Source organism: Semicossyphus pulcher, unplaced genomic scaffold (assembly GCF_022749685.1).
Source record: "Semicossyphus pulcher isolate SPU_LCO1_2020_fin unplaced genomic scaffold, fSemPul1.0.p SCAF_13, whole genome shotgun sequence".
Taxonomy (NCBI): Eukaryota; Metazoa; Chordata; class Actinopteri; order Labriformes; family Labridae; genus Semicossyphus; species Semicossyphus pulcher.
This window is the reverse complement of record NW_027211637.1, coordinates 18,623,875-18,646,849: the sequence shown is the minus strand read 5'-3', so window position 1 is coordinate 18,646,849 and position 22,975 is coordinate 18,623,875. Positions and strand designations below refer to the sequence as shown.

General features: G+C 44.8%; 3 protein-coding genes across 3 annotated transcripts in view; 2 read left to right on the top strand and 1 right to left on the bottom strand.

The window, feature by feature from the left end:
• The first annotated feature begins 134 nt into the window (after positions 1 to 134).
• On the top strand, positions 135 to 6,098 carry ddx20 (DEAD (Asp-Glu-Ala-Asp) box polypeptide 20). Its single transcript, XM_069660291.1, has 11 exons — positions 135 to 330; positions 1,958 to 2,052; positions 2,358 to 2,526; positions 2,605 to 2,719; positions 2,853 to 2,995; positions 3,153 to 3,291; positions 3,484 to 3,542; positions 3,687 to 3,769; positions 3,902 to 4,007; positions 4,638 to 4,739; positions 4,836 to 6,098. Exons 1-11 carry the CDS (start codon positions 135 to 137, stop codon positions 5,981 to 5,983), a joined length of 2,355 nt encoding a protein of 784 aa, XP_069516392.1. The 3' UTR covers positions 5,984 to 6,098.
• Positions 6,099 to 6,506: 408 nt separating this feature from the next.
• Positions 6,507 to 8,094, top strand: LOC138589372 (D(2) dopamine receptor-like). Its single transcript, XM_069659635.1, has 2 exons — positions 6,507 to 7,553; positions 7,939 to 8,094. The coding sequence occupies exons 1-2, from the start codon at positions 6,507 to 6,509 to the stop codon at positions 8,092 to 8,094; spliced, it is 1,203 nt and encodes a 400-aa protein (XP_069515736.1).
• Positions 8,095 to 8,226: 132 nt separating this feature from the next.
• The window catches only part of LOC138589570 (A-type voltage-gated potassium channel KCND3-like), a 105,251-nt gene continuing 90,502 nt past the window's right edge, over positions 8,227 to 22,975 (bottom strand). The window contains exons 4-8 of the mRNA XM_069659921.1: positions 18,163 to 18,264; positions 14,952 to 14,984; positions 14,743 to 14,835; positions 12,790 to 13,049; positions 8,227 to 11,333 (exon numbers count right to left, since the gene is read on the bottom strand). Coding sequence (XP_069516022.1) covers positions 11,159 to 11,333; positions 12,790 to 13,049; positions 14,743 to 14,835; positions 14,952 to 14,984; positions 18,163 to 18,264 — 663 coding nt within the window. The 3' untranslated portion in view covers positions 8,227 to 11,158. The remainder of the gene's footprint in view (positions 11,334 to 12,789; positions 13,050 to 14,742; positions 14,836 to 14,951; positions 14,985 to 18,162; positions 18,265 to 22,975) is intronic.

Genomic DNA, 22,975 nt, shown 5'->3' with positions numbered 1-22,975 from the left:
AGAAGGCAAGTAAGCAGAAGGAGTAGGACCAGTTCGCCTCCCAGCCACCAGAGGGCGCTGTAGAGCGCAGCTGCAGCTCCGTCGCGCACTAAAACAGCTGCGTTTGCTCACCAGCGGTAAATAGTCCAGTCAACATGGCGGCCTCCGTGAGGAAGGCAGCCCACGACATCGAAACGCGAAAGCGGACCGATGATGTGCTTCTGTCGGAGGGGATCGACTTCAGTTCGCTGCTGCTCTCTCAGGCCGTCCTGGACGGGCTGTCCGCGGCCGGCTTCCAGAAACCCTCCCCGATCCAGCTCAAGGCGATCCCGCTGGGCCGATGCGGACTCGGTGGGTGCATGAAACTGTGTGGGCCACTCCACACATGAGACGCAGTGTGTTTCTGTCAGCGTTTAATTTTTGTGTGTTTATTTAGCAGCAGAAACTCTGACTGACTCGCTGTATCTGCTGATGTAATTTGTCCTTAGACTGGATAACTTTAAGTCTAAGCTGAGGGTATCAATAATGCAGTAGCACCATTAGATACAAATTCAGTTCGAATAGTTACAGAGAAGCAAACATGACTATGAACCCATCTAATATGCACTTGCATTATTGATTAATAGGCCCATGACAGCTGCAGGTTGCTTCACACTCCCCTTACAGAACTGCACATGGACTGATCCTTAATTTCTCACTCCAAAGGTATTTAAAAAATACTAAAACTAAAATTACTGACAGTTAAGAGCTGAGAGAAGTTGAAGATCTTTTGTCATTGTAAACTACTTAATTTTTTTACCAGATAATCCCCTTCTTATGTCTGTAAACAGTGGCAAACCTTAATCTTGAAGTTCTCAGTTTCATTCCATTTAGCGGCACCTAATGGCGATAAAAGGCAATTACGTTATACAATTACAGATACAGCCCAAACAACTAGACGTCTACGGTTGGCTCCCTTTGTTACGGTTGTAACTCTTGATTTTCCTCGCTGACTGTTTGCCTTCATCTGAGCGTCGAGTTTGTTTCTTTTTCTTTGGATTTTCACTTATTTTTGAAGTTGTATCTGTAGTCTTCGTTTACTCGCAACATTTCAAGAGACGGGAGAAGCAATTCCGCCTACCCTCTCTGGCAGACCAACCGCTGCTGGGTGATGGAAAACGCGTCACTAACTGGGCGCTGCTTGTGATTTTTTTCTGTGAATGTCACCACAGTCACCCAGTCTGTAATAATACTATATAGCCTACTGCAGATGCAGAGACTAATGGGCAATAGGCTCAATCACCATTGTGTTCGCTCATTCGGCGATAGACAGTGACTCAACAGACATTTATTTCAATGAAAATCTTATAGATTATATCTTTAATCTTCTGTGATTGACTAAATAATTCTAGGTTTCAGACTCATACGTGGACAAAACAAATGGATATTGGGCTGCCAATAATTGATTTTGACTAGCGACTGTTTTCTCCATAGACATTGGACAGACGTAGTTTTATATATCTGTCTGTCAAAAATACTATTCCTTTTTACTGATGTTTGATTTTTAAAAGCTATAGATTTTGTCTGAATATTTAATAATAACGGTCCAACACTTGTGTCAAATTATAACTGGCTGCATGGCTCGATACCTCAAAGGGTTTCTTATTCTTTTCTTCTTGTTTCTTTTAATAATGTGGGAAAATGCCTCCGCATTGTTAAACCAGATAAAACATTTTTCCATTTGCAGGCTGCCTGTGTAATGAAAATAATTCCCCTTTGTGCAGCTGTGAAGCTCTGAGCGGTTAATCACAGCGTACTTGAAGAAAACCCCCCTGATTGGTCAGACTGGCACAGATTTTGATGCGGCAGATTAGCCACTCTCGATGTGAAGCATCAATATTTCACACAATCAAGTTTAATTAACTGTGGAAGCTAAAATGTGATCTTGATGATTCAGACAAATTGTACAGCCGTACCCACTGTCCATCTGCTGTTTCAGATTTAATTGTACAGGCCAAGTCTGGCACGGGGAAGACGTGTGTGTTCTGCACCATCGCCCTGGACTCTCTGGTGCTGGAGAATCCTGCAACTCAGGTAAGAAGATTCACTGAAGAGTCAACGTAAACCAGCGACAGATGATCAGGGGAAGTTAATCTCTGGTATTGAGGGTCTTATTCTAATGAACTGCTTGGTGTCCAAAGTGTAAATGACAGAGCACGACTATCAATAAAGCAAGGGTACGCTGGTCTCTTTGAAAGACTTGCTGCATTCTAGTGCACTCTAATCGTATTAGCTTAGGGGTCTTAATGATTGAAAACTCCTCAACACCTGCCCTTCTATAATCTGTTCCCAATCAAATGTAAGTGCTTGTTGACATCGAACTTTTCCCTCTCCTTCAGGTGCTCGTCCTGGCTCCTACACGTGAGATAGCGGTGCAGATCCACTCAGTAGTGATGGCCATCGGCTGTGCCATGGAGGGCCTGGAGTGTCATGTGTTCATCGGGGGCCGGCCTGTGAGTCAGGACAAACCCCACCTGAAGAAGTGCCACGTAGCCGTGGGCTCGCCTGGTAAGAAGCATTATGTGTTTATGTAACCGTCATGCTGTTTGTTACATTTTGTGACTATGCTCCTGTTTGTGTTCACAGGTCGTATTAAGCAGCTTATCGAGCTGGGCATGCTGTCCACGGCCAGCATCCGACTGTTTGTTCTGGATGAGGCGGACAAGCTGCTGGAGGAGGGCAGCTTCCAGGAACAGATAAAGTGAGAGGGACATCCACGATCATGATCCCCCTTATTACACTTGTGTATAAATAAAACAAATATACATTTGAAGCTTATTTACAAAAAAGAAACGCCTTAATATTCACCCATCTCCTCTGCTCTGCCTCCTCAGCTGGATCTTTTCCTCTCTGCCTGTGAACAAACAGATGCTCGCTCTCTCTGCCACCTACCCAGAATCCCTTGCTCAGCACCTTACCCGCTACATGAGAGAGCCTACCTTTGTTCGGCTCAATCCCAGCGACATGGGCCTGAAAGGTAACACCATAAAAATCAGAGAATATAAATCATATTTAAAAGGATTAATGCATCGCTTTACACCAGGCAACCCATCAGCTGCTGCATGTGTTGTTTACATATTTAAAAGTGCACCTTAATGGTTCTCATGCATGTGCTCTTGTGTGCCCCCCGCCAGGTCTGAAGCAGTACTACAAGCTGGTGCAGTCCCATCCTTTACCTCACAAGGTTTTCGAGGAGAAGGTGCAGCACCTGCTGGAGCTTTTCAGCAAAATCCCATTTAACCAGGCCCTAGTGTTCTCCAACCTACACACCAGGTAACGCATGGTTTTAATGGTAACTCATCCGCATTGCTGCTTTTCATTTTATCCCCAAGAAAAGTCTCAGCGGTGCACATGCTCTTTGCATGATTTAGCACTGAAACTAAACATTTACTGGATCTGAAAGTTGATGATGTATCTCTGAGAAGCTGTTTCTTACATGCTGTTATTGCTGGATTGCTCCCTCAGGGCACAGCACCTGGCAGACATCCTGTCCTCCAAAGGACTACCTGCTGTCTGTATCTCAGGTGAGGAGTGCTGTAATGATCAGAAAACTTTATTTTAGCATCTCATAGACCTAGCTGTTAATGTATTCCAAATGATCTTAAAGCATCCGATCAGAATTCTGCTGATGGGATTTTAAAGTAACCTCTGTGTGACGACCTGCACAGGTGGTCTGACTCAGGACCAGAGGCTGGAGGCGATGTCCAAACTGAAGCAGTACCAGTGCAGGGTGCTCATCTCCACTGACCTGGTGAGACACACATCCCTACCATGTGCTGCTTTCCACACGTCAGCCATATCTAACATTTATATATCTCTTTAGAAGTGGCAAACCAGTCTGGGTTTCTGATCTTTAATCTTGCTTCTCCGTCCTTCTCTTCAGACTTCCAGAGGTATCGATGCAGACAAAGTCAACTTGGTGATAAACCTGGACGTGCCGCAGGACTGGGAGACCTACATGCACCGGATCGGTCGGGCCGGGCGCTTCGGTGAGTGATTCTGAATGCTTGCTTCTGCAATGTTACACGGTATTTGACATTGCTGTGTGGTGTGCGGCATTTACCTTATTTTACAGGCTGGACGGGACCGTGGAGAAGCAGCAGCATTATTCCAGGGTCGATCCTCTCGCTGGATAACATTTTGATGGCAAAACCAAATTCACTCTCTTGCACAAAAGCTCAGATTTAATCAGCTTACATGATGCTAAATATAACCATGACCAGGTTTAAAAGAAAAGAGCCCATTGTTAATGTTAAGTGTTAAATAAATTCCTCTCCTGCTGGTGTATTTGTATAAAACTCTGTTGCTCTGAGCACTCAGCGTCTCCCTGACTGCATTAAACACCATTTTGAAGATTAGTGTGAGCCTCTGGAGTATAAGCAGGTTCGACCCACCTACAAGGTCAACAGGTTCCTAATCATCTGCATTTAAATATAACTATCCGGACCTTGTGCGCTATCTCTGAGACCGAATGTAATTCATCTCAGCTTGCACACTCCCTTTGTGTGTGTGTGTGTGTGTGTGTGTACAAATATGGACACAGACCTCTCTGACACACTCCTTTTTATCCCTTCATGCTATTTCAATGGGTTCTCATCAGGATTGTTTATTGTTTGTAGGCACTCAGGGGCTTGCTGTTTCCTACTGTTGCCACGGTGAGGAGGAGAATAAGATGATGGCCATCGCTCAAAAGTGCGGCCTTAGTTTGTCCGCGTTGCCATGTGAGTATTATCAACATGTTCCTTTGGAAAAATCTTTTTTTAATTAATAATAATGTGGTTAAGTGTTTCCTGTCTCATCTTTCTCTGTCCTTTTAGCCACATTAGAGCCCGGGTTGATGGACGAGCCCTGTGACTGGGAGGTCTGCACCGAGGCCTCCGCTCCAGGCCCTTTATCCCAGCTCTCCTCCAGGACCGTGAAGAAGAAGCAAGCCAAGTCGGCCACAAATCGAGAACAAGAGCACAGCAGTCAAAGAAAGCCAGAGAAGCCCAGGCTGGGAGCACATAGAGAAGGGAATCCCAGACAAGCATCTCCTGCAGGGGAAACGCTCTCAAAGCGTCCTCCTCAAGCGGCGCAGACTCGGAAAGAGCAGCAGGACGCTCTGCCAAAGATCCCCCCTCTGAGCTCGTTCAAGAGTTGCAGGTCGAGGTCCATGACCTTTGAGGAGGCCGAGCGGGACTTCCACAGCTTCATCACCACGGGGCTGGGGAGATCAGTGGAGGTCATCAGGGAGTTCAGGGGTCGAGATGACGGCGACACAGGCGATCAGAAAGGGCACAGAGAGTCTGTCACACTTTATGATGATGGGGCTCAAAGTTTAAAGCTCAAAGGAACACGGAGAGACTTTTTACGTCCAAGATCAGCTTCTGGTTCTTCAAGCTCACAATCCGACGCTGAAGATGAGACGCATCATGTTAGAGAAGATAAGAACAGAGCGGCCATTAAACCTCAGATTCATTCCAGACAAACACCCACTGTGTCCAAACCACAAGCAGAGACCATCAAAACTGAAGTCGATATGTCTTCTGCACCAGAAATCTACAGCAAAACAAGCTGGGATTCAAACAGGAGCGCTTTGTCTCACTCCTCCAAGAACTGTAAACCTGTACCGGCTGTTAAATCAAGCAGGCGACCCAATCAGACAACTCCATCACACGCCGGCAGACCTGAATCAAGACAGATGGAGAAACGGAGCAAACACACTTCAGAGCGGGTGAACAGAGAGCAAAAGATGGAAAGGGATGAAGAAGAACATGGCGATGATGAAGAGGAGGAGGAGGAGGAGGAGGAGGAGTGGAGTGCGGAAAATTACTGGAGAGCCTGCTACAGAGCCTGGAACGACTACTACTCCTCCATGTCTCCTTGTCAAGAGCAAGGTTACCAAAGCTACTACAGCGTGGCCAACGACTGGATGGCGGCTTATCGTATGAATGCGGTCTACATGGAAGAGCTCCTGAAACACTGACTGCTCTGTGCGGTTTATGTCCAAACATGCCGTTTAGTGTCGTCTAAAATAAATAGCACTTCTGGTTTGATACATTGCACTAAATGAATTCCTTCCCTGTACTGTATGTCCATTTTTTTCCCTAATAAATGACCAGTATGCAGCATGTATTTTAAAGCCCTTTTCTTTCTACACATTCACATACAATACTGATACATTATTGCATCACAAGCCATTGGTCTAACCTGATGTTGACAGAGAAAGGTGAAGAGGGCGAGCCAAACTGGGCAATTTCTTTCTGTAACCTCCTCATGCCAAGGTCAGACAACTCCACATTCAACTGATTACAGGCTATTCAACCTGCTACCTACCATTCAGCCAATCAGTGCTGCTCCACACAAAAGGCAAACGCACCCTTGAATAATTTGCAGCTTATGTTCCCAATTACGATCACCATGGTTCTCTTTGATCCCTCTGAGCTGCAGCACACTGATGTGGACAAACACCATGGGAGGATTTTTTAGGATGAACCTTAAGGGACATTATGGACGCATACACCGCACACTATGACACTCTAATGGATACAGTGTTCTTCATTTTCAACTGCACAGTCTTAACGTTGACATTAGTCTTGGGTTTACCCGGGAACTTGTGGGTTTGTTGGGTTGTTTTCAGGACCAAGAGCCTGCAGACCTGCAACAACGCTCTGCTGGTCAGCTTGGCCGCCAGCGACCTGCTGAAGTGCTCTGTGGACACTCCGCTGCTGCTCTTTTCCTTTCTGCGCTACAGGAAGGACAGCCAGGTGTCGGTGCCTGTGTGCACCCTGCAGCAGTTCACCTACGCGCTGTGCAGCTGCGTCCAGCTGCTCACGCTGGTCGGCATCAGCGTGGAGCGCTTCCAAGCCATCGCGTTCCCTTTCCAAACCGAGGCGAGGAGAGCGAGGGTCCGCGTGTGGATCCTGTCCATCTGGGCATGCGGCCTCATCCTTGCTGTCATCTCTCTGACTCTCTCCAAAAAGGCGCTCTTTTACATGCTCTGCCGCCCGCACATCGGAGGGCAAGGTGATATTCGATACGTAGATCCCTTCGGACCCTATGTGCTGGTTCCGGTGTGGGGGCTGTCTCTTGCTGTGATAGTTATCCACTACGTAAGGATATTCAAAGTTGTAAGGCAACACCAAAAGAAAATTTTCAGCCGCGGAGTCCAGCTGAGGCCCACGGTGTCGGAGCACGCGTGGGGCTGGCCGAGTGTCCCAGTTTCAGCACCGCGGACAGCTCCGCCGGGCTCCTTCAAGCCTCTGGCCGCTGTGGGCTCCGGCAGCCCGCTGCCTCCCCGCCGGACGGTGCTCCTGGTGGCCGAAGCAAGTGCTCCCTGTGCGGGCTTGTCCACCGGAGGTGCCCCGGTGAGACCTCGGGAGATTCTAGGTGCAGTGTGTCTCCTCACACCAGGGGCGAAGGAGCGGGGGAAGAAACGGATGGAGGGGAAACTGGCAAAGCGTTTTGGGTACATCATTATTGCGTTCACGCTCTTCTGGGTGCCCATGGTGGTTATTCTGATAATGAACGTCATCTCGGGGCAGGACACGGACAAAGTGAGTGTAATGTTGTCCACACAGTGATAAAATATACGACACAAACAAAGTCTATATAATATAATTCTATGCAATGTGACAGTCCTGCAATTAATGCTAGTTTCTAATATCTGTTGTCCTCAAAATGAACTGTACAAAACATCTGTTCATAAATTGAAACTTAAACAGCAAAATCACAGCCTCAAAATGTTACCACAGAAAGTAAACAAAAAATAACTTTTTAACAATTCCCTGCCTTTTTTAGACTCAATGATTGATTGATCAAATAATTACAAAAAGAACAATAATAAACAGATTCTCCATTAATTATAAAAGAAAAAAAACGTCATAGCTCATATACTGTTGCTTTTTCTCTGTCATTAACTCCCTCCTGTTTTTCCCGCAGCTGCTGATGGAGCTGGAGACGTCAGCCATGGTGCTGACCTGTGTGCAGGCTGCAGTGGATCCACTCATCTACACTTTAGTCACCAGACAGTTTCGCTGTGAACTCAGCAAGATCCTCTCCTCCATCCCGGGGTGTCCTTTAAAATCGAGGGCCTGAAGGTCCAGCGCTTGAACATTTGGGTCACACGGGCTGCACTTTGGGGAATTGAAAATATCACTGAAGCTGAATGTACTCTACGACTGCAAACACAGAGTGATTTAGAGGCGGGGGAAGAAGAGAGCCCACAGATTTTGTATTTGTGGCAGATATAGATGTTTTATCAGGCGTTTCACAGTCGGGACACAAGACAAGGTCATAAATAATATCCAACACCTGACAAGATACGCACAGCAGTAGTCTCAACAACGACAGGTGGCATAGGAGGGCAAAGCAAAGAGTGAGAGGAAAACTGACTGAGCCCAGAAAAAAGACAATCAAATAAGAGTACATAACAGAGAAAGAGAGAGACAAACACAATCACAGACCTCTGTTTTTGTTGTCTGTAAATCAAACGCAATCCTTTGACACTTTGAGCGGAAATACGCCGACAGAATAATTCAAACTGTGTCATTTCAAAGTGCAGCCGACACAAACAAAACCTGTCGTGAAACAGAGAAGCGGTAAATAAAACACGTTTCTTTACCATCCTAGCGACAAATAATACAGGGAACCTCACCTCTGCCTTTACCTATGTTAAACCCTCGTTGTAGTTTTCAATCGATTCTAAATGTCGGACTTGATGCTGTGAATATGAAGTCTTCAACCTCACTTTTTAAAGTACACTGAAAAAGCTCGCCTGTGCTCGTCTTCTTTTTTTTTTTTTTTTTACGCCGGGTAAATTTGCACACAGCCTCACTAAACACTAATACTGGATCTAGGCAGCTGTTGCCACTGTGTACAGCACTAAATTACCAGCAATAGTCGTAGGTCACTGCTATGAATATCAGAGGAAAAAAACGATCCTGTTTGAAGATTCATTTTTGACTTTCTTTGGGTCGGGACTAACCTCAGGATCAGAGGAAACTAAAGCACAACAGAGGAGTCTAAGGGACCTTCGGGTCTTGTGTAGTGTTGCACTGATATGGTACAAATTATGCTGAATATACTTCCACCCACGTTGGCTGATATGGTGATGATATGTGTTTTTGTTTTTTGTAAGTCTTAGTACAAATGCATGTGTAAAACTGATTAAGCGTTTCCATGTCTCCCTCTTAAGGTAATTAAACTCTTTTCTAAAAAAACATGATACATTTTGCTGCTAGTTTGCTTTAAATACAATCTAATTATACTGAAAAACTGTTTCACATCAGCTACATATGCGCAGACATTATATTAGACCAATTCCAGTATTGCTTTTGAAATATGCTCTTGGCTGATATGGACAGTATGCTGAAAGATCGGCGCATCTGTAGCCCTGTCTGTGTGCTCTTGATCAACATTTGACTTCATCTACGTGGAGCAGTAGTGGGTGCTGTCGCCTCATCTTACAGACAGATCTGTGTGTCCGCGTAGCTGTTGGATTAAGAATGAGGTCAGCAGAGCTTAAAGGTCACCATCCGTAGTTGGAAAGGTCAACTGTGGAAGGATTAGATGATAAGCAATACTAAAGTTACATGTCGGGACTGTGAGTCGAGAGAACAGACACGTGTTTTAAGTGACAGAGATCTGTGGATAGCTCATCCATTGTCCTCTGCGTCTCTGGTGTCACCGTTTACAAACAGACTTTCCCGCTTTAAGTTCTCCAGAAGATAAAGTAAATCAAATCATTCAAAACACCAAGGAGGACAAAAAGTACAAACATCAAGTTTCCTAACCACATAGAGTACACATACTCAACAACTTTGAAAAATGCCCGCTGAGTTTAGGGGAAGAAAAAACGTTGACAGCTATAAAGACTACTGAAAGCATACTGTTGATCACACAGGAGGTAGGGATACAACAGGACAACAACGAGAGAAGGAGAGAGAGAGAGGAGAGAGAGAGAAAGACAGACTGAGGGAGAGAGAACGAGAAGACAGCTTCACTGGTTCTGCCAAACGATGGTCAAATATTACAAAATATTCTATTAACAATATTCACAAAGAACCCGGGATCAGGACAGATTTGTGTCAGAAATTCTCAGCAAACGCCTTGTGCTTTTAACTGCGGTGGTCTGAATTCAAAATGTTCTTTTTTTTGTGTTTCTTTTTCTAAAGAATTGAGCCGTTTGAGGTCTGTCGGGCTGCAGCAGCCAAAAGGGAAAACAATGACGGAGAAATTAAGAGAGACATAAAAACAAATAAATCTCTTTTAACTCCAGCGAAAACAGGCACATGTTGTGTAAAAGGCTTGCAGCTGAGAATTTCAAACAGAAAAGTGTTCAATGAACCCTTCAGAGTGGCAGCTAGTCAAATATACCATATACTGAGCCATAGAGACTTTCAGAAGAATTGAAACACAAGTTTTCAATTAACTGAGACGAATACATTCTCTCTCACACGCGCACACACAGGCACATACCTCCTATCGAATACGTCACAATTCCTCTACCTAGCAAAAAATTCACATCAACTCATTCACGAATATGAAACTCGTCTGTAACGTCGTCACAGACACACCAATCATGTTTCATCTTTTAAAGAGGTTACTCAGGTGGAGTATCGTTGGACCTGGGAAGGAAAGATGGATTATCAATCTATCAACAGGTGAGAGGACCAGAATGACAAAACAAAACAGCAGGTTTGAATCAGAGAGATTTGATAATGTGTTGGTTTTGGAGTTCTTGTCCTTTTCCCTTATGTTTCCTGCTAAAAAATAAGAGTCAAACCGAAGCAAAAATCATACAAAGGTGCTTTGTGCACAGTGACACATGACTTACGCTGGGAGGAGCCTCACACGCCTCCTCGTCTAAAACGACTCTCTAAACATGTTCCCCTCTCTTTCACCCACACACACACTCGCATCCGCGCACACATGCATGCCAACCACCCACTAACATGAATATACTGTATCTAAAAGCCATCCTCCGTCTGTAAATGGAGTCCATGTCGTTACAGTACATGACCAGCAGAGGGCAGGCTCCACCATGGCCAGACCAGGACTCTAAACGCTCTCCTCTCCATCATCAGTCCTCCTTCGTCCCTCAGTCTGTCTCCATGAGTCTTTATCTGTCTTTCTGTACGATGTGGCTGCACCCTAGTCTTCACAGTGCCGACACCTTCACAACGTTCTGGTGGGTGGGGCCCGCGGGCAGGTGAGCGTCGCCCTCGGGAGTGGTCACTGGCGGCGTGGGAATGCTGATGATTGCCGTGGTGATCTGGCTGCTCTGGCAGTTCAGGGGGGCTTGCTCGTCTACGCGCATGTTCAGACTGGAGCGGCTTTGGGAGGGAGAGAAGGAGAGACAGCTTAGGATGGTTTGTGTGTGCAGAAATCATTTGCTAAAAGTTAGCCAAGAGCTTTAAGGAGATGGGTTGGTGAGTGATGGGTACTGGTTTCTGTCTCACACATGTCATGGTAGAGGAAAAGTGCAATGCAAAAGGCGACAACTGTTCAAAGTAAAGGTGGGTTCTTTTGTCTTGGAGGGGTCCTAATCTAATAAGTACGGAAGTGTATTGCTGCCACGCCGGAAAAAGGATCAGGATTTAATTAGTTATTTGATGCTGTCAAAAGGATGATTGACAGCTCTGATGACAAATCCGGCTCCTGCAGCCGATCAGTTCCAGATTAGCAGAGTAGAGGAGGAACAGCGAGAGGAGACGTAACTAAAGCAATCACTACAGTCATTGAAGTTTCCATATCTGTGAACGTCTGCTTCAGACCGACACAAAGAAGCTGTTCCAGTTCGCCGGATCTTTGCTGTTTTTTTTTTTAGTAAGTTAAATGTGTGTTTTGGTTAGCGGAAGTGGCTACGGCGGCTCCACCTGCTGATCTCTACTGCGCAGCTCTGGCTCCAAATGACGTCACCATCGCAAGATGGCAGCTCCCGTCACAGGGGGCTTCAATTTTGTCCAATGAGAGCAGATGGAAATGCGCCGTCCATCTATATTTACAGTCATTGGTTTAGATCAGCATTAGTGCAAGTGGATCAGCATATTTAAATTCTAGAAGTAAACCTTTGAGTAAATGGAAGTAGAAGAATCAATGCCTAAAACTGCCTTTCCCAGCTTTAGGTTTGCTCATAAAAACATGGTAAGTTGATTCAGCAAACAACAGAAAGACAAAGTCAACTGTGGCTGCTGTCAATCAAGCTCAAGTTGAGTTGGTGGACGAGCTAAAAGGCTAAAAGGCTAGAGGTTATATGACTTGCATTTGAAAGATGGCTAGAAAAACATCTGAATCAGGATGCTCATGCTCACTGTTCTGCATTTGTTACGTTAGATTCTCACCTGTGCGGATGTGCTGCATCCTTTTCAAATGTTCCAGTAAACATAACGGTAATCGTCTTTGGCTTTTCGGACAGAATAAAACCAGCAACATGGATTCTCTAAGGTGCCATTTTACTTTTTTCTGATGCTTTTCAAGCCAAGCAATTTATGATTTATTGAGAAATTAATGGAGCTGAAACAGTCATTTTGTCTAGGTGAGCAACCTGAAAGTCACAGTCGATTAAAAGTATAAGAAGAGTCCTGGTAATGTTGGGAGGACAGTCTGACAGTTAATGAGCACCTCACTGGCAGTTATTAATAATTACATGATTGATAATTTGGCTAATGAAGAAAGCGGTGCTTATTGTCACTGTAGGTTCAGGAGCACACTAGAGGAGTATAAAAAGCTCAAACATTATAGCAAACAAGTTGAGGGAGTTTTGTGCCTCGCCTTTCAAACTGAGCTCACCTGGTGCTGAGGGGCTGGATGTGGATGGTGCTGAGCTCCTGTAAGCCTTGTTGGTGCGCGTGCGTGTGTTTCAAAGGCTGCATGTGTGCTGGAGCGCTGGCGTTCGGTAAAGGGGAGTGGTGCTTCTTGCTTCGGCGGGTGCAGCAAGTGCCCGTCACGCCGTCCTGGCTGGAGAGGGAGGGGCTTCGAGACGGGTAATTCTGCAGCCCCGCGTCCAGGTAGCTCTGCTGGTAATACTGCTCATCCACAAACTCGTGGTTCTACAAATACAAAGCGGCAAAGATGGAGAGAGACGCTTAAAAAAAAATGTGACATTTACAGCCTTTAGATTTATGACCATGTACCTGTATATAGCCTGATATAGGCTGTCATTTTCTGCTTGGTCGCCTGGGTCAACAACTCCGCTGAGCATCTGTGGCTCTTTCTGAGGTGTGCACATTTTGAAAAGACTTTTTTTTTAAAGTTTGTTGGAGCTTAGCCCAGAATCAATATTACATAGCTGTTTGCTTATAGCGGGTGAAGCAGCTATAATAACTTCTTTCATGTGTACAATGGATCACGACTGATTGTGCATTGATTGGTCACTTATTGCGACGTTATCACCTGACTTTCCAGTTCCTCACAGCTGTAATCTTGGCTCACGGCGTTTGGCAGCTCAACAGTTTTGTTCATCAACACTGTTTTCATCATTCATTTCCAAAACCTGATTGCACTTTACCTGCCAGGCTCCTACCAGCAGACTGATAAAGTTAGCTTGTGAACACAGCCGAGCATTTAGCAGATTAAGAAGCAGATATTTCTCTCAGGAGTTGGTGCAGAGCAAAAAAAAAACCTTAAAGAGTAATAAGGCGACTTAAATTCAAATAAAAAACACCCCAAATCCAACTTTGTTAATGTTGCTCCTCTGCTGGATGTTTAAAGCCCCCCTCCGGTGAAAATCAAGTCTTTAACCTTGTAAACATCTCCATGTGGTGTTTTTCATGTGCTACAAGACATATCAGGGACAACATCAGCAGTCATCTCCACGGCTGGGCCTGTCTGCTTTTAAACTGCAGTGTACCAAGGACAGGCTGAACAACACATTTTCAGATTGGCAGGTTTGTGATGTCACAAACCTAAGGAGCCAATCCCGTTAATGGACGGGGTGATGCTATGCATATCGTTATGTGTAACCTATGGCAACCACTTGCAAACTTGCTTAGTTTCAACAAGTTGGCACTAAATGAGACGTGCTTTGTTTTCGCGACAGAGGGGGCGGTTGGAAATTTGCATAGTGGGCGGGGAATATGCAGATTCAGGAATGTTTAAAGAGGGAGAAGGAGGAGATGACTTCAGGAGGATTTTTATGTATTTTGAAAAAACAGACACAATTTATTATTCCAAGCAGATTTGATATGTCCCAAAACAGGACTGGAGCTGCTCTTTCAAAAAGCAACAGCTTTGCTAACATGCTCACCGTGTCAGCTTTAAAGGTGACAGTATGACAATGTTAAGAGCGCATGTCACAGCTGCCCTTTACGGATGAAACTTACATCCATGCTGACCTTCATGTGCTCCATTTTTGTGTATATACAAGGTGAAAAATGAGAGCGTGTCTGTGCAGAATTGATGCCAGGTTCTTTCATTTGTGAAGCTCTGAGGTGTGTGAGGCTGAAACAGACTCTGCATCAGTATCACAAACGGGCAGACAAGCGTGCATCGTAAGGGAAACGCAGTGTACCGGACGTTATGCTACAGTGGGCTGCCCTCGCACATGCACATATAAATACTGCAGATCCAAACACATTAAGCCTCGCTGTCCGTTACTTTCACCTAATGAGCCACAGCAGGACAGAAAGATTAATTAATGATGCACAATCAGGGGTTATCCAGATATTGAATTAATATTTCACAATCCGTGTGTGTGTGTGTGTGTGTGTGTGTGTGTGTGTGTGTGTGCGTGCGCACACTCACAGTGGTTTTCTCCAGGCAGTGCAGCAGGTGGTGGTGCTGGCTCTCCAGTAGTGAGGTGGACTTGCTTAACCGCTGCTCCTCCTCAGTGGAACTCTGCAACACAGACGCACACACATACAAATGCACACAAAATTAGTACGCTTTTATTTATCTCTTTACACAGACACTAATCAGGTGTGGGAGGTGCGCGGCCGGCTGCTGCTCAGTACCTGATCTGAAAGGTTCATCTTGTATGGGAGTTGCTTCAGTTGGAGAAGGAGACAAAAGAGACAGGTAGAGTTTTACTTGTGAACAGACACGCGTCAGGCCCGCAGACACAGAGGACATTACTATTCCGCCCCTAAGGGGCATGTCTATTAACATCACAGGAGCCAGTGCATTGATCTGAGCTGGAAAGGACACTACTAACCCAACTCAATCCTACATTATGTACAACACATATAAAATATTCCATCGTGACATTTTGCCTCCACGGCTGGCTCCAGGCGACCCCTTAATGACTTGTTTTCCATATTCCTTATTTTCACGCTCTGGCCTGCTTATTTGTGAGTGTGAAAGTGTAGGTGCTTTTTCTAGCTCTGCAGTGTTTTGGTAAAGGAAGCTCATTTTTGGGCTGCGCTGAGGTGAGTCAGAGGAAAACGGACTGTTTGGGAGGCCGGTGGATCCTCCAGGAAAGCAGAGAAACAAGCAGAAAAACTCATTTGATTGTAAAAACTCAGCGGCTCTCTGCTTGTATTTGTCAGAACATTCTGCGCTGTTTATATTGTTATATTAGTCAAATAAATCATTTGACTGTCAGGTCTTTAGGAACTTGGGGAAAACACTTTGCTCTGTGCTGCGTCTCCAGAATTATAAATCTTAATATAACACCATGAGGATTTTCACATTTGTATCTGCTTGCTTAATGTACACTCTGTTTCTGAGGTCATATTTGGAGCAGATGTATCCGGATGTATCTTGCAAATGAGCAGGGATTTGGAAGGAGCAGAAAACAAAGACCTCTCTGCATAATTGTTATAAATATTGGCTATAGTAGGTGTTGCATGGGAAGACGTCTCTCCAGTATATCTCAGAATGCCATCATTGACTTGTCATAAATAAAGCAGTGTTTCACATATACAGACTTTCAATGTGTTGCATCAGTGTCTCCCTGCAGAATCAGTGGTTGAGCTGTTTATAAAAAACACACAAAGCCAAAGAAATACTGCCCTGATCCTGCATGCTCCACAGCACCGCCGACAGGCAACTAAAATGCCATGTTTGGAAGATTTGTAGCAGCAATTTTCTGTTGGTTAAAGCGGGCGGCTGGTGCTGGAAGCACAAGCTTCTTTGCTGAGCGGGTACATTCCCACACTGATGACTTGGTTTGTTCTAGCCAAGAGCGCTCACCTGTGTTCATGCTGCTTATCTGCACCTAACACAGCAGTAAAACACAGGTGTTTAGGCTGCGGTATTTCTGTCTTTTCTCTTTACATAGAAGTGCAAGTCCGCATCAGCAGTCTGTCTGGAGGCGGCTGTGGCTCGCCACCCAGGTGGCCACCGTACTGTACTGACTGGAAACAGCTTGATCTGCTGTGTGGCTCCGCATGGTGCAGTAAATAGCTGCTGTAGAATCAAAGTTAAGGGGGACGACAATTAAAATTTGGTTGAGCAGGGATAGATGTTTAAATGAGCTGTTACTGTCGACTTTGTGCATAAGAAGTCACAGTGGTAGTCCTTCTAAGCACTTTGACAAAGTAATGTGATGCAACACACACAATATGAATGTTTCTATTAAAGTGATAATCCTGAAGATTCTCATTTAAATAAATGTCTGTTAAGTCTCTAAATCTCCGAATGAGGTAACACAATGGTGATTGAGCCTATGGCCCACTGATGAAAGCCTTTGCATTTGCAGTATTACAGACTGGGTGTCGGTGGCGACTTTAACAGAAAAAATCACAAGCAGCGCCCAGTTAGTGACGCGTTTTCCATCAGCCAGCAGTGGTTGGTCTGCCAGAGAGGGTAGGCGGAGCTAAGCGGCTGCTTTTCTGGTCTTTTCTGGTCAGCCATAGTGGCCATAATCTAATATGGTGGAACAAACAAAGAAAACATTGATGACTACAGAAACAACTTCATAAATAAGTGAAAACCCAAAGAAAAAGAAACTAATTCGTCGCTCAGATGAAGGCAAACAGTCTGAAAAGGAAAGCGATCGTCAGCGAGGAAAATCAAGAGTTCCAACCGGAGCCAACTGTGGACGTCACACATGCAACACTGTCTGGATATCTGGGAAGTGTGCTCCCGCTATTACCGTTTATCACCATCAGTGCTGCCAAAGAGAACGAAACTGAGATCTTCAAGATTAAAACTTTAAATAATGATTATATCCCACAAAGTTACTTTTGATCTGCTTATATAAAGAAGTTATATATTGAGATCTTCATAATAAATACCCTATCTATACCTCACCTTCATTTGCATTAATGCAATTTTAGTATGTAAAATAGTGTACCTTTATTGTTCCATAGAGGGAAAATGTTACCAAATGCAAACATTAATATCCATTTAGCTAGAGAATTGGCCTCAGTAGTCCGAATGCAGCAGTATGCCCTCTGCAATGAATCTTAAATATAACCATATCTTCATACCTATAGAGTACTTTAGCAAACTTTGTAACTCCTGCCAGTGTCCATACCCCCGCTAAAAGTAACTCTTAACAATGTTATGTCGAGAAGTAATCTCGATCTTAAAGAATTTAAGAGTTTAATAAAGCAACTTTATCATTCAGTGCAGTTCGCTCCCGACCCTTTCTTGCAATTAAGATAAATGGAAACATAACTGAATTCTGTATATACGAACACCACTGCAGCCTTTGCAGAATATTGCCTCTTAAGGCAATATCAATATGAATTCAATGCATTATTCAGCCCCAGCTTGTGTATAAACACTGATGCTGCTCAGATCCTGTCTTATATTACTATTGTAGAAGGAGAGAGAGGAAGAGAGAGGAAGAGAGAGGGGGGAGAAAGAGGCACTTGTTTTTGTTTTTGTGCAGTGTCAGCCCCCGGGCCACTATAGTGCTTGTAAACCGCAACATTTTAGTGAGGCAGGAACATCCTTGAGTTGTGTTTACATTTCCCGCTGCATCGCCTGAGGCCTGTTCCTCAGCTGGGCAGCTGGGCTCAGAGAAAGTCACATTAGACGTGCAGCTTATCGAATGAGATCACAGTGAGTGGCTCTGATGGGACGCTGGGTGGATTCTAAGAAATGATAATTAAAAGGAAATTAAAGGCCTGCCATCCAGTGACTTACATTTTTGCCTGCTCTGAAATCCTCAGAAGTATTTTTCCCAAGGACACGCAGAGGTCAGGCTCTCTGCGATGTCAGGTAAATGTAAACACATCTTATGTAAGTGGACGGCAGTGAGTGGGGACTTACCGTGAACTCCAGCGCTTCGTTGAACAGGCCGTTTCTCTTGCTGTGGATGAAGGCACTGGAGCTCCCCGCCTTTGATATTCGTATCCTGGCCAGGCGGGCTTTCTGCAAAGAGCACCAGAGCACAAAAACCACCTGTTAGTCAGCGCCTACACCCCCTCCTATGTCAGAACGATTGGGTATCATCCCGACACATCCCACTGCTGTGAGCTGCAGCACTTTCACATGCTTGACATCTCACTTGTGATCTTACAGATCAAATCAAACATGTGCTACTAAAGCATTCACTCTGATCTCTTGTGATAAATTCACTCTGATCTCCTTTGATACGTATGAATGATTTATGGCGACTACATAATAAAACATTCCTTGGATTGAAAATAAGTTAAAGAGGCAGCTCGGAGCAGAGCAGGTATAAATAAACTCTATTTATTTGTTATTGTGCGGCTATGTTAGCAGTTTTGTTTAGCAGAATAAATCACAGAAGTGTCCAGGCTGATAATGCTCTACATCGTTAGCGTCGGCTTAAATGAATCTTTAGTTATCAAAGCAAAGCAGCGCGGCTCGCCCACAGTCTCTTTCTCTCTTATGCTGCAGTCGGCGACAGAGAGGAACAACAACAAGAGAAGGAATAAAGGGAGAAAAAACACACTCTCGTCCTTGGAGTCGATGCTTTAAACATCAGCAGCTCTGACGCAGTGGAGGGATTCTTCGCCAACATCCTTGGTTTGTTTTTTTTTGCTCTACCTGTGTCTACCAAGTGTGTCTGAATACTACCCGAGTATGCAAAGGCCTGTGGGAAAGAAGTGGGTCTCTATAAACCTCTCAGTTACTAGAACAGCTGCTTTTACAGGATAGTGTAATCTGAGTCACTCACCCCTCAAAGGCCCCGCCATTTTCCTGTCAAAGTCAACAGTTAGGTGTCAGGCGAGGTGCGGATACAAAGGGTGTGTGTTTCTGTCGCTTCGCTCTCTAAGTTTTAAAAATAGAATGATGGATTGATTGAAGGGAAATTGGTGGAGGGATAATGCGAGCTGTGTAGATGATGAGCTCGTTTAGTAGGGGGGCCCATGCACCGCTGGGGGGTTAATTGAGTGTGTGGATGTGTGTTTGCGTATCTCCATGTGTGCTTATGCATGCACGCCTCGTCTTCATAGATGAATTTCCATTCATATACATACCAGCCGCACAGATACCTGACTCAGTGAGTGTATGGTAATGTATGCTAATTCAAGCTCATCCTCTCACTTGAGTTTCATTTAAAACATGGTAATGTTTGTTGACCTGCGGGTAGCGCACGCTGCGATTTGGTAATCTAAAGACAAGCAGGGGAGATAAACACAAGTGCATGTAAACACACGCATGCACAGCAGCCAGGCGAAACTGCAGCCTCTGCAGCACAAACCACACTCCATTCATTTTTTCCACCACCTCCTGTTCTCCTGCAACTTTATCTCTCAGTCTCTTTCACCTTCCTTCCTGCTCTCCTTGATAAGTTTCCCTTGCTGTCTTTGTGCCCTCGCACTCTAACATCCGTGTACATTTGTGCTCGCTCAGCATTCCCGCAGACCTTTGGGATAACCCTTCTTTGTGTTCTGGCACCGCGCTCAGCCAATGGGAGTCTCTACCGCTTTGGTGATGGTTGCCAGGCAGCGCAGGGGTAATGGAGGGGATGGTAAGAACATGTCCCGTGAGATTGAATCTACTTCTGCAGTTCCCTGATAGATTCCCTGGGCCTTTGGGACCCGGGCGCTTGTGTCTAAGGCCCATCTGTGCTTTCAGGCAGAGCCCAGGCACGACAGATTGAGCCTGGATTGCTGCTGAAGCATCATTTAGAGCGCACAGGAGTGTAGGGAAGTCACGGACACAGGGCTTTCATTAACACCTACAAAGAACGCCATGAGGGAGGCGAGGGCCAGAAAGTGTTTCTGCTGGACATTCCTCCACACAGAGACACACGCAGTCACATGTACAACAGACAAAGATGTGTCTGATGTTACTTCCTTCTTTAGGTCCAACCAGGGACTGTATACATGAAGTGACAGTAGCCACCATAGACTGAATAAAAAGATAGACGACTTGTAAGCTCTCTAAAAGATAAGCCAAAACATCTCTATCGCCCCCTGCTGACTGGCTGCAGTATAGGTCCTAAAGCCCACCTCCTCCATGTTAACAGATGGGACATGAGTCAAACTATAAAATCAAAATACACGACAAATAAAATGTTGTCATGTCATTGTAATTAGTTGGGGTCATGTTGATTTACGTCCAAGTGTTCATTTTTCAGACAAGTTTACTTTTAATTAGTTATTTGAAGCTGTAAAAAGGATGATTGACAGCTCTGCTGACAAATCCGGCTCCTGCAGCCGATCTGTTCCTGATTAGCAGAGCAGAGGAGGAACGATGAGAGGAGACGTCACTAAAACAATGACTACAGTCACTGAAGTTTCCATATCTGTGAACATCTGCTTCAGACCAACACAAGAAGCTGTTCTGCTGTTAAATACGCCAACGTGCGAGATCCTTGCTGTTTTTTCAGTAAGTTAAATGTGTGCTCTGGTTAGCGGGACATCGTTACGGCGGCTCCACCCGACGATCTCTACTGCGCAGTCAGACTTAACTCCAAATAGGTACAACCCGAGTTGGTGGAGACGCGTCATCCATCTTTTTATACAGTCTATGGTAGCTCCCATGAGCCTATTGGTTTGTGGACTATTGTTTTTAAGCCTAAAACTCTGTCTTGTTTTTTTTAACCAGATTTCACCATAATTGGAGAGGAATGCTACGCCAATTACAAGTAGCCACTCCCATAAGCATTCCCTGCTTTATCCTCAATTTTACACTTGATTGGAGGCATAATTTACCTTACAACATGGTGTATTGAAAAAGATTTATAAGCGGAAAAGTTGGGGTCTTTGGTCAAAAAATTCTTACACTCTAACTTCTTTTTTCAACCAGTGGAGTCGCCCCCTGCTGGCCGTTAGAAAGAATGCCGCTTTAAGGAACTTGCATTGGCTTCACTTTTGAAAGCAAGAGGCTGCGCCCATGTCTTTTATACAGTCCAACTGAAATCACATTAAGCAATCCCTATTTTGCAGGCATTAATAATGTGTTGTTTTAGTATCAAAAGGTGAAATGTTAATGCTGCAGCTGGTCAGCGAGAGCCAAAATAAACATTATTTCTCTGTAGCTTAGACAGTGTGCAAAAGGATCAAGCAAATAAGGAAAGTAAAGATGACATCTAGACTGATTCAGGTGATATTTTAGGAATGGTGTTAGATGTGCTGCTGCTGCTGACCAGACAATTCGCTATTTAGCCTGCAAGCCGATGTAGGCAGTGCGTTAGCGAGGGTTGTTTTGTTGCTAACTCAAATCAAGCGAAGGTGCAGGTAAGCTGCGTGCATGTTAGAGAAGCAGGAGACTTCACCAGGAAAGACTATGAAGGTTGTTGTTCAAAGTCTGTGAGTGTCATGCGGCAGGCTGATGTCCAGCTGTGAGTCAGTGTCACTGTGTGCTCATGACAGAGCGCTGATGATACTGCTCAATGCAAAAATGAAGAGATGTTTTGCCTGTATGGAAATACATTCACTCAGACGGAGAGACAAATTAATGCATCTCATAAACTCTCTTGAATACAGGAAGTAATTTACAGAACAGCTTTGAGTCCCATAGCAGACCAAAAAAAAGCAATTATCTGAGTGAGACATTAATGCAAACAACCTGGAAAAACAGATGCTTTTAATATCTAACATACTGTAACACCTGCCAACCAATCAGATAAGCGAAGCTTCCCCTTCTAGCTTCCACAGAGACACATTTAAGGATCACTCACTATTTAAAGATTATACTTATGGGATGCAAACCAGCGCACATGCTTCATTTTAACACCATTTTCTGCCAGCTGGGGGATCTAAACCGGCATATCCACAGCTGATCAAAAAACCCGACATATCCACTCAGCTCCCTCGCCGCACCCCGCCGAGCTTTGCCAGGAAGTTTTCTAAAAAGTTCTTTTTTTTTTGTTGAAAGTTAAAAAAAAAAAAATCCATGGCACTTTGTGAGTTCAGGCTTTGCTCGGCTGCCTGTATAGGATTTGGCTGAGTGAAAAGTGGAGCAATCGAGCTATGAGACCAGATTAGGTTCTGCCTCAGGCCTTACTGGGAACCACACACACACACACACACACACACACAAATAGCTGTGGAAGAGTCTCTTTTTGTTTTGCAGCTGCCACTCACCAAAAGAGCAGCTTTTATACGTGCTGACATTTCTGCCACAAGGAAATAAGTCCTACTTCCTCTGAGGTATGTTGCTTTACGATAACGCGCACGGAGACACGCACAGAGACAAAGAGACAGCGACGAAAACAAGAGGATGGCCAGAGAGGAAAAAACATGGTGTGAGTGATTGGGAGAAAACTGACTTTTAGAAAATCCACCTGGGAGTCGGTGAAGGCAGGAAACTCTTTATGATGTCAAGAATTGATCAAGTCCTCCGACTCAACAGAAATCTGTCTCTCTAGCAAAGACAGCTTAACCTCGGACTAACACCACTCAGAGACAAAATACCTTTGCTAAGCCTGGATTAGCTCCTCTTCATAGAGGAAAGGACACCTCTGCTTGGAAGCTGCTCTCACGCCGACGTTCAGGTGTTTTATTTTTTCCACAGGAAATAATTCATATCAGACCTCTTGACCCCTCTCAGTGAAGTCCCCAGTCAACATCTCTCCATCTCTCTTCTTCTCCTCTTGCCGGCTCGAGAAGTGCAGACGACTTTATTGATCGTCTAGAAGGGCAAAACACTCTCGGCCAGGAGA